This window comes from Fistularia commersonii, chromosome 15 (genome assembly GCF_037954325.1).
Source record: "Fistularia commersonii isolate RoL2024-O1a breed Wild chromosome 15, RoL_Fcom_v1.0, whole genome shotgun sequence".
Classification (NCBI taxonomy): Eukaryota; Metazoa; Chordata; class Actinopteri; order Syngnathiformes; family Fistulariidae; genus Fistularia; species Fistularia commersonii.
Genome location: NC_141298.1, coordinates 5,905,986 through 5,917,500, shown reverse-complemented (window position 1 = coordinate 5,917,500; position 11,515 = coordinate 5,905,986). Strand labels below are relative to the sequence as shown.

At 42.5% G+C, this 11,515-nt stretch overlaps 1 protein-coding gene across 2 annotated transcripts in view; it reads left to right on the top strand.

Moving 5' to 3' along the window:
- The first annotated feature begins 997 nt into the window (after positions 1–997).
- gabrb1 (gamma-aminobutyric acid type A receptor subunit beta1) overlaps positions 998–11,515 on the top strand; it is a 55,527-nt gene continuing 45,009 nt past the window's right edge. For both annotated transcript variants that reach the window (XM_086160148.1, XM_086160147.1), the window contains exons 1-3: positions 998–1,291; positions 1,373–1,464; positions 1,542–1,609. In XM_086160148.1, the coding sequence (XP_086016274.1) occupies positions 1,227–1,291; positions 1,373–1,464; positions 1,542–1,609 (225 nt within the window). In that variant the 5' untranslated portion in view covers positions 998–1,226. The remainder of the gene's footprint in view (positions 1,292–1,372; positions 1,465–1,541; positions 1,610–11,515) is intronic.

Genomic DNA, 11,515 nt, shown 5'->3' with positions numbered 1-11,515 from the left:
AGACCACTGCGGCGCCCTGCCACGACCACCCCATCCTTGCCATGACCGGACCCCAACCCCATTGCGACCGGGCCCAGTCGGCCGGTGTAACCTCTGACCCTGTCCCGCCTGCAACCCGTCCTGGTGAGACCCAGCCCTGTGCAGCTCTGTCTCGGGGCCAGGGGCTTACCAGCGACACCCTACCTGCCGTTTCAAAGCAATGAAGCGCTTTCGATCCAGATTTCTGCTCTGAGGTGTGGTTCCCTGCTCGAGTGCGACCCGTGACAGACTTATCCTTTTCACTGCTTTTCCAGGTGACAGAGAGGGAATATTATATTGAACGTTTAGCAGGTCATCTTTGCAAGATACTTCTTAAAACAGCATCTTTTTTCTTAAATCTAAACCACCCCTTAAATCTTATCTCCTCAGTCTAGAAGTAAAACTGTCTGCTTTTTCATCTTCCCTGCGCATGTGATGAAACGGCGACTAAAATAAATAAATGTAAATTATTGGTGATTGTAATTGTCCTCTGTCAATATATGGAAGTCATTTGAATGATTTTTGATGGTGGGGTTGGGCCGTGTGGAAAAAAAACATTCAGAAGCCCAGATTACTGACTATCACTATTACAACTACTGTCATCAGAGGGATGATAATTAGTTTTCCAAAAGCTGCTGCCAACATGAGGCAGACTGATAATTCTCCATCCCCTAACAAACCCCGAGTAGAAACCATTTCAGCTCGGCGTCTTATCTGCCATCGGTTAGTCGACCATCGCCTTTTTAATGCATTTCCTGGGATTTGAAACAATTAATTAAGTTGGTGCGCAAAGCGAGACGCGAGATGAATGTAGGAGTCTCTCTCTCTCTCTCTCCTCTTCATCCCTCCCTCTCTCACCGGGGAGACAGGCTTACCGGCTCCGTGTTTTAAACATCTAGAAGTTGCGCGGCGGCGGCGGTGGGGAGGAGGACGAGCCTGACGCAGATCTGCTGGACTCATCTGAGGAGAGAGAGGGAGAGAGAGAAAGGGGGGAGATCTTCCATCTGGAGATCCTGAGCGCCGCAGTCTCTTTTTTTTTTTTTTTTTTTTTTTTTTTTTTTCTTCCCCCCCCCCCGCGTTTTAACCCCGCGGATGGGTTCGCGTCCACTCGCCCAGACGCTCGGATGTGCGTGAAACGACGCGGAGGAACCTCGGAATAATAAGTTGCATCCTTGCGTCAAAGTCACCGGCGGGCTCGGAGTTCGGAGATGTGGGCTGCCCTGCGGCTCTGCTGCCCGTTCCTGCTGGTGACCGCCGTCTGCGGGGCGCAAAGGTGAACCCGCCGCGTCACGCATCTCATCTCTACACACTCATTTTTTTTTTTTTATGATCTCTAAATTTCTGTTTTTTCCAGCGCCAACGAGCCCGGCAACATGTCCTTCGTGAAATCCACCGTGGACAAGCTTCTCAAGGGCTATGACATTCGTCTGCGGCCTGACTTCGGAGGTAAGAGACGCCGGTTGAGCCCGAGCGGCTGCAGCGGCCGCAGCTGCCTAATGTTTGTCCGTGGTTCCTCCACGCAGGCGCGCCCGTGGACGTGGGTATGAGCATAGACATCGCCAGCATAGACATGGTGTCCGAAGTCAACATGGTAAGTTTCCGCTCGTACGCTTGCGTGTTCCGTGCAGACGCAGGTTGGGGATTCATGTGGAGCCCGGGGGCCCCCGACCTGCTTTCAAGTGATGATTGACCGATACAAGGCGCTATGTTGCCGCCTTTCCAATCACGTTAAAAAAGTAGAATAAGCTAAATTAATAGTCAGTAGGAAGTTACCCTAACTTTCTAATACTAGCCGTCGTGATTAGTGATTGTGCCTAGGGGGTTGCCGGTTCAATTCCAGGGGCAAGGGGCCATTCTGCTCGGGGGTCCGCTGGTGTCCCCCCACACATACGGTCCAAAAATGTGCAGTTGGCTTTTTAGGCCAGAGGTGAGACTGAAAGGTTGAATTGTCTCATATCTCTATATGTGGGCTTGTGATTGATCAGCAACCGGTTCAGATGTAGACCTGGGATGGGCTCCATGCCCTCCCCAGTCTTTATCTAATGCGCTTTAGATAACGAATGAATGAATTGATTAATACAAATTAATTATCTGCCATTAAATCTGCCATTAGTCAGAAATTATCAACATTTATCTAGTCACTCATTAAATTACATTACATTACAGTCATTTGGCAGACGCTTTTATCCAAAGCGACTCACAAAAAGTGCAATTCAGTCACCGAAGATCCGAAGTACCAGTAGTTGGAAGTCAGAAGTGACCACTCTACCAAATAGCCATCTCAAAACCATATACATACATACATTAATTTCTTTATTTTATTTCTTTCTTTTTTTTTTTGGGGTGGGGGCTAAGTGCGATTAGTGGGGTAGTGTTGGTGAAGAGGTATGTTTCAGTTCACGGCGAAAGATGGACAGCGCCCCCGCTTTTCTGACCTTTTTTGGGACTCATCACCGTTTCACACCCAGGATAAAAGAACTTAACTTTCCCCGCCAGCGCAACGTTGACTTGTTAGTACAAGCTATGAAACCCTCTCAGTGCACATTTTTCCAGCATCCCAAATATAACAAATCACTACTCATCACTAGGCTGATTGAACTGTCATCTTATTTTATTTCATTTTATTTTCTTTAAATAAAAGTTACAATTATTTTTTTACCAGACTCACGCATGTGCTTGTTAGCGGTAGGAGTGGACACATGCTGTGCCTCTAATTTCTGATTTGCTTTAGTTCACTTTTTAAAAAAAAATTGAAAAGTTTGTCTTTAATGGCATTACAAGAACATATTAAAAACAGAGAAAATAAGTATTATAGTCACTGACAAAAAATAGGACGAAGTCTTTTTGTTTAATCAGTTAAGGCTATAGGACAGAGAGATTTCTTACATTTAAAAGACAGCAAAATGAATGATAGTTAAATATTTTTATGCTGAGGTCCCGTTTCCCTGAAAAGAAGTTCTTAGGGGCCTGATCAACCCCCCCCCCAACTCCCTCCGGGCATCTTTTGTCAACACAATATTGAGTAATCTGCATTCCCCAATGTGTCACAGCTAAGCACCAAGTACTATTCTGTGGTGTCAGAAGGAGCAGAGTCCTGGGATTAACAAGACAGAGAGACACGAAAACACAGAGCGTGATAGAGCCGTTTATCGATTCTACGCACGCTCCTGTGGCCTGCAGCATAGATGTTGAGCTGAGTGTCAAGAGGATGGGCTACCTGAGAGCCAGTGAGAGAAGGACATGTCTGTATGCTGGGTTTTCTGGCTTCAATGCAGTAATTGCATAATGGCTGTCTGTGAGTTGACACAAGGATGGGGGTCCAGGAAAAGCAGCAGAGGGTCTGCAGAATGGAAATGTACTTGCGCCGCCTGAGAAAGCAAGTCCGCTGTGTGAAGACCCGTGTGCACGTCTGTGTCTGTGTCTGTGTGCATGGCCTTGTTTATCTACAGTATGTGTGGGCTTGGAAAAGCCCGCTGGGTCAAATGACATTTATCACAGCCTCAAAATTCAAATTAGGCCGGTAAGTAGGGTTAGAGTTCACGATCAACTTGTGACGGTTGAGGCTAGCATAGGTTTTGCGGTATGCGTGGGATGACTAGACTGCCTCTCAGGCGTACACAAGACAATAAAATTGAGCAATAGAAATAGCTTATAATTCTACATATGTGAAAGAAAGTTAGTTTCTGTGTGAGCATTTGCATTTTCTCTAGGTTGTCTGGTTTAATCTCTGGGTCTATAACAATGCAGTAAATTAACTGAAGCCACTAAATTGTCGAAGGTGAGAATCCCTGTGCATCCCTGCAACTCTTCCTGCAGGATCAACGTTATGGCAGCGTTAAAAATATGACAATGATAAGACATAGCCTTATTCTGTTAGAATGACAAACAAAACATAACAATCTAAATAAATAAAATGAAATATGTCAACAGAGTCTTCATAGATATGGGTTGACAACAACTTATGCGTTGACGCATTCCAGGGTTAATCATGATCACAAGTCTTTCCTGTTGTAGCTTAAACATTACATGTTCAGTCCACCTTGAAAAATATTGGTTTCTAACTCTGTGCCGGTCGGAGCACCATAATGGGCGGGTCTTTTACTTTACAGCTTGCAGGTATTACAGCTGGGCCAACTAAATGCATTTGATGATTATTTAAATATTCATTTTTTTTCCCTGCTCCTTGATTTTATGTTAATCTTACGTATCCTTTTATGAGTGTTCCATAATATAGATTTAGACATTTTTGTGCCATATACTGATGCTTAAAATAAATATTTGACACACATACAACAATAAACCTAGCAAAGAGGAAACATTCCCATATTTTTTAATGTTACTTAAGCTTTTATTATGCCTTAAAGAAAAATAACTGTCAATTGAATGTTAAAATAAGACTGTGGCTGTGTTTATAATCTGAATTGATGTTACCATAAGATAAAACACTTTAGATATAAGATTTGGGGGGGGAAATCCACAGAATGAAAAAGGCAAACTGTTTTTTAATTTATTAACATTTAACATTTCGGGAAATTGATATTGAGCCAAAAATATACATTTTAGAGTCTTTCATTGAGAATGTTCTTTTTTTATAGAAACATTTGTCACGTTATTTGGGATTCTCTGCCACTGCATTCAGCCAAAGTTTGAAAAATGACCTGGACCTGACCAAACTTATCTATAACAAATATAGTCTTTGTTTTTTGTTTTTTTTTTATAGGTTTTCCCATGAAACTGTTTAGTGATGTTCAAGCACGGGTGTCTTTTTGTATGGCCCGTCTGAGTTTAGGGACTGGTGGTGATGGTCACTGAACAAGACCCTCTAGTCTCCCTGATGAGCGCATCAAGACCCAGGCACCTAATTCTAAACATAGAAATTATAGAAAAATCCTTTCTGCATGATATGGAAACAATATTTTGTATCGCATTAATATATTAAGAAATTCCGGTAACGGATCAATATCATGTTCGTATTATGCTTTGGCATATTTCATGGCAATCAGTTGTTTAGCTCATGACACATTATTGCCAAGACGGACCGCAGTGACTTCCTTCAGTATCCTCTGGAAATTTTTCATGTCACAATGGAACAAATCATGCATCCTCATTCTTAACATTGACGGGACTCCAGCCGACAGACTCTGTGTGTCTCTGTGGATCGTGAGGCTAGCAGTTAGTGAGCAGACAACAGATCATTGTCAGGCCCCAGTCATCAGACATGCTGTGCCGTCAGAGGCCTGGGAACCTGCTGAGGTAAAGCCTCAGTAATGCAACATGATGTTTCGCTGCTTACTCAGTGAGGTCTTGCGTCTCTACCCTGCATGCAAAGTGAGTGGATATTACCTTCTCTCTGCCTGTGCAATTCCCCCGACATGTTTTTAGGTTGTCAGGTCTAAGTGTGGTTGGTACACACTGAAGATGGACATCAAAATCCCAAATTACCGCTTAACATTTTTATATTTCACATGGTTTTATTTTTATATATTTTTCAGTATTTATTAATATTAATGTACGTAGGAATAAGTTTGTAATTACAAAATTTAAAACGTCTCAGAAGAAAAAAAAATTAAATACCTGATTAAAAAACATTATTATTATTCTTATTATTATTTTTATTTCTATTATAACTCACCAGAAATCATATTTTTTGGGTGCCTGTGGCTAATTTTTTGGTGGCAGAAGCACAGACATCTGTGGTGTCACAAGCATGATGGATGTCCTGCCTGGGTGTCTAAGCTATTCACGCATAATGACAAAGTCCTTCTCATAGTAATATAGTGAGGAAGATATGGAGCTACAGTCCCAATAGCAGAGTGCAATCAGAGAGTGGGGTTTTCACCACTGTGAAAGATGATGACAGCGACAATCCATGGACTGATGGCGAACGTAATTGTCTGGCATTTTGTGGAAGACTTTAGTTTGGCAAATTCAAATGTAAAATGATGAAATTTTACTCCTGCATTAGAAAGCGGTGTAAGCCAATTTTTTGTTGTCTAGATAAGTCAAAGCTGACCTGTGACTTCATTCATTGATCCATTATCTATTCCTCCTATCCGGCACACAGGTTCACAGGGTTGTTGTGCATCTTTATACCAGATATAGAGACCTACAACCATTCACTCATGTTTAGATATACCTAAGGACTAAACATGGCCTGAAATGATATTCCCTAAAGAAATGGGATTCCAGGTGGATGGATTAGAAACCAACATTTAACACAAAGACAGTTCATTTCATTCAGTTGAATGAAATGCTCCATTTCTGTGTGTAGCTCAACTCTGTGCGCAGTTTGTTTTGTTTCTGATGAGCACAGGTAGATCCAGCACCATGGCAACCAGTGTTGGTCTGTTGCGGTGTTTTCCTTTTTTTTTTTGGTTGTTTTTTTTTCCCCCTGTCATTGCGTGGTATCTATGAGGGCTGTGTGCTCAAGTGTCATATTCTGAGAAAGAAAACATAGCCCCCCGAGGCTTGAGAAAGCTCACTACTGCCAAAACTAATCATCACATAAGCAGCAAGCAGCTGTTAAGTGAAGTGCACATGCTGCCTTCAGTCCTTTTCGAATTTATCTGTGTATAATACTAGTGGTCTACCAAATACGTCTGATAGCTTTGTCTATTACGTAGTTGACATTTAATCAATTTCAATTGCAGCCTACAACCTCTGAATTCAAAAGACCGTGTCTCGATAGTTTAATCTTAAATATTTCAGATGGTTCACTTTTGTTATAATGATATTAAAAATGCATGTTGAATCATCCATTCATTCTCTAAACCACTAATCCTGCAGTCAGTGTTGCAGGGAGACTGAAGACCACAGGGCAAACAGCCATTCACTCCCTCATTCACTCACTCATTCACAGGGGGGGGCAAATTGGGGTAATCGATTAACCTACTACCCGTCAGAATCAAACCAGGGACCTTCTTGTTGCCAGGTAGGTGTGCACTGCACCAGCGTGTTAAATCATTTACATCCCTGGAAACCCTGCAACCCTTATCACTTCCTTATAGCTATCTCAGGTCATCATGATTGTCAATTTGGGGACTGAAATCATATTTTGTCTTGGATGACGGGATTGCATTAACATCTTATCGTTCACTATAAATTCAGGTTATATTCTGTGCAATTAATAGAATGTATCCGATAATCCTCTTACATTAATTTATTTATTTATTTTTCTATTCATTTTCTTCTTTTTTATAACAGAAGGCCAGTAATAGATTAATTCCGACTACATATAAAAGAATTGCGCATTTTACGTCCACATCCCTACTGATATTGATTGGTCACCGCCAAGTCTTAGCACAGGATTTGTTAGATGTTACACATGCAGCATTTCATCTCAACATCCATGAGGTATCTGAGCGTCGGGATGTATCTTGTTCTGCAGCAGCTCATTCTGATGATAATTCAACATGGCATGTTTTAACCTTATTGGCCAGCAAGTCTTAACAATTGTTATGTCTTGCAACTCATAAATTACCAGGGGCCGGATACGATCCGCTAAGAAGAAAAAAATAAAGAAAAAAAAACAAGGTAACCCACAGCAACCACAGCACTAGACTTGATGCAAGAGCTGCAAATCAAAGGCTGGTCCACAGCGATCATATGTCGCGGAAATCTTGTCGGAAATAAGTTCTAGTAGTCCGGCTGATGGTCTTAATGACAGTAACCAAAGCATTTCGTGAAGTAGTGCTATAGATTTCAGTTGCCCCTCCTCCCCACCCCTACCCCCCACCTTCCCATTAAGTCTTTTAACACCTCTGGCTTTCACTCCTTTTGCAGACACAGCCATTAGAAGGCTATATAATTCGATCATGTGGGCAGAGATGTTATTTCTGAGAAGATGAATGGTGAGCACAGCTGATATGAGCCTGCCTGAGAGGTTGGTCAGGTGGACGACTCCGAAATTCGATACTGTGAATGGCATAAGGATATTGAACTTAACTCACCTGAACTTTTTCCTGAAATATGAGTCCACTGATTCAGTAGTTATTTAGCAAGACATAAATACTGTATGTCTCCAGTACTTGGGACATGCAACATCCTCTATCGGAGCTACAGGAAATATCTCAGTATGATTTCTGCACTTTGTTTTACTGTAACTTATTCCGGTCTTGCAGTTTTGCCAGACAATGTATGAATGGTTCGGTATCTTTTTGATTGTGCAGCAGTTTGAAGGAAAGCACATTATAAATACATTTAGAAGTCAAATTCTAATTTTAATTCGTCTTTCAAATTCCCATACCAGTTATTTTGTCAAGTCACTTGACTTTTGTTTTTGTAACTAATCTTTTTGCAATCTGTTCTGCTCACTTGGCTTCTTTTTTTCTCATTTACTTCACCAGCATCAATACAAATTTCTGCACTGCATATTTTATATTTCCAAGTTTTTTTTGAAACACAGAATCAGTCACACTGTTTATGAGTTATTCAATTCTGTAAGGCTGATAAGAATTTAAATATGTCATATGGTTACCGGACAAAATGTATTTATACAATTTATGACTTTCCCTTTAATAAAGGAGAGTCATTGCCATTGTCTTGCAGTTCCTTCCTGCAGAGGCCTTGACTTATATTGAATTGTCACTTCCCACCTGTATGTGAATGCATGCTGTGGTTGGCATGGAAACAAGGAGAAGTGATGGGAGCATGCTGGTTGGTTGGCAAAAGAAAACCCTGATGGGTGGTAGTCAACAGTGTGCCAGTGTCTGTTGTTGATCATCTCATCATAATCAGTACATTGTCAGTAGGAACTACACGAGCTGGTAATTGATGCATCCAGTTTCTCAGAATGGTAACTGTTACATTGTGGTGTTGTATAACAACATGGAAATACTCCTTTTTGGATCAAATTTAAGAAAATAGTTTTATTTCACTATTCTTTCACTCTCATCAGTGTATTTGTTAAAATCATCCGAACAAAGCCGCTTTCACATGCGGAATCTGTAAGCTGCTAGGACATTGAAGTTAAAATGTTCTGTGTGTGCGTTGGTTCAAAAACCCAAAACAAACCAAAAACGCATCAACAAACAAATGTCGTAGGTTAAGTGAAGGCTATAAGGGATAAAGAAGAGTTGCCTTTCTATATACGTGGCTCCGTGATTGACAGCTCACCGGTTCATGGTGTTCTCTACTTCTTACCCAATTGGCCGAGATAAGATTTACTTATGGATAAGTAATGAATGAATTCATGTATCCAACTGAAAACCTTCAATCATCAAAAACAAATAATTGGATACTTTAACCCCCAAAACGATGATACACTACATGGCCAAAATATTTACTCACTATACTCGCATGTGAACTAAAGTGACATTCCATTCCTAATCCATAGGGTTTAGTATGGTGTTGGTCCAACATTTGCAGCTACAGTATGACAGTTGCAACTTTCCTGGGAAGGCTGTCCACAACATTCAGGAGTGTGTTTAAGGGAATTTTTGAGGTCACACACTGATGTTGGACGAGAAAGCCTGGCTCTTAGTCTCCACTCTAATTCATCCCAAAGGTGTTCTATGAGGTTAAGGTCAGGACACTCTGAAGGCCAGTCAAGTTCAACCACACTAGACTCTGTCATCCATGTCTTTATGGACCTTGCTTGGTGCACTGGTACACAGTCATGTGGGAAAAGGAAGAGCCTAGCTCTAAACTGTTCCCACAAAGTTGGGAGCATGGAATTGTCCAAAATGTCATAATCCCCTCTCCACCAAACTTCACACTTGGCACAATGCAGTCAGAAAATTACTGTTCTCCTGGCAACCGCCAAACCCAGACTCGTCCATCAGATTGCCAGATGGAGAGGCGCTATTTGTCACTCTGGAGAACGTATCTCCACTGCTCTAGAGTCCAGTGGCGGCGTGCTTTACACCACTGCATCTGACGCTTTGCATTGCAATTGATGATGTGTGGTTTGGATGCAGCTGCTCAGCTTGGAAACCCATTCTATGAAGCTCTCTGCACACTGTTTTTGAGCTAATCTGATGGCCACATGAGGTTTGGAGGTCTGTAGTGATTGACTGCAGAAAGTTGGTGTCCTCAGCTTCTTGGGGTAGGGACAGAATGTAGGGAGTGGGATGGTGGTAAGACAGTTCAACATCCTGACAGCCTGGTGTATGAAGCTGTTGGTGAGTCTGGTGGAGGGATCCCAGAAGTTCTAGGACCTTCTCCCTGAAGGAAGGAGGCTGAGCAGGCTGGGTGCAGGGTGGCTCGCGTTGCTCACATTCAAGGATGCTTTACGTGTGAGGTGGGTGGTGTATATGTCTTTCAGGGAGGGGCGTGGAGCATCGATGTCCTTCCAGCTGTGTTCATGATGTGCTGCAGAGCTTTTCTGTTGTAGTCCGTGCAGCTCCTGTCCCACACAGTGATACAGCTAGCCAGGACACTCTCAATGATGCGCTGGTAGAAGGTGGCATGATGGGTGCGGGATCTTCTGCTGGCTTGAATTTGTGAAGGAAGTAAAGGCGTCGGTGTGCCTTCTTCATCAGTAATGCTGTGTTGGTGGTTCAGGACAGGTCTTCACTGATGTGCACGGCAAGTAATTTTGTGCTGCTTACTCTCTCCATAGCAGCACCATTGATGGTCAGTGGGGAGTGCTTGGAGTGACCTCTCTAAAAGCCAACAACAATCTCTTTGGTCTCACTGATGTTCAGCAGGAGGTTGTTATCTCTGCACCACGTGTTTAGATCAACCTCCTTCCTGTAGTGGGTCTCGTCGTCCTTGGTGATGAGACCCGCCAGAGTTGTGTTGTCCGCAAACTTGTTCCATCAATCACAGATGGAAATAGGTAAGTTTGTTTGCAGTCGTGAGTCAGCATGGTGAAAAGCAGGGGACTGAGCACGCAGCCCAGGGGAGCCCCTGTGCTGAGTGTGATGCTGCTCAAGATGTTGCTCGTAATATTCCAAGTGAATTTATGTATATATGTAAGGATGGATGGATGGATGGATGGATAACCTCAACATGGATGCATGTTCTGACAAGATCGAGCCGAACATAAGCAGAAGTTCAATAATGTATCAACTCATGCACTGTTTCAGCAGTCTTTCTCTAGTCTCGACCTTCAGACCTTTTTAGGTGGGCTAAACTGTGATAGCATGTGTGCACCTTAAACCAACAAAGCATTTGGGCCAAAGTGGGGATTGCAAAGAAAACAAAACTGAACGTTATCTGAACAGACATTTGACATGAAGGAATTAATCATTTGGGCTGCTGTTATTGCAGTCATTGAGCATTGAACAACAAACGGCAAAGGACATTACTTTACATGCAGTGGCAGCTACAAACCTGCTGGCTCATACAGCTGAGGACACCATAAGAAAGAGGACAAACTTTGTGTATGTTTGTGTGTGTGTTACTGTCCCATTGCAGAAGAAGACTTTCCTTGAGACTATTATTAGAAACAGCTGTTCCCCTCAGCAACAGCTCTACCATCATCACTGTGGGACCTCAATGTTTCCACTGCAGATCGATGGCATTGAGCTGAAAATGATTTTGCATGAGCTGC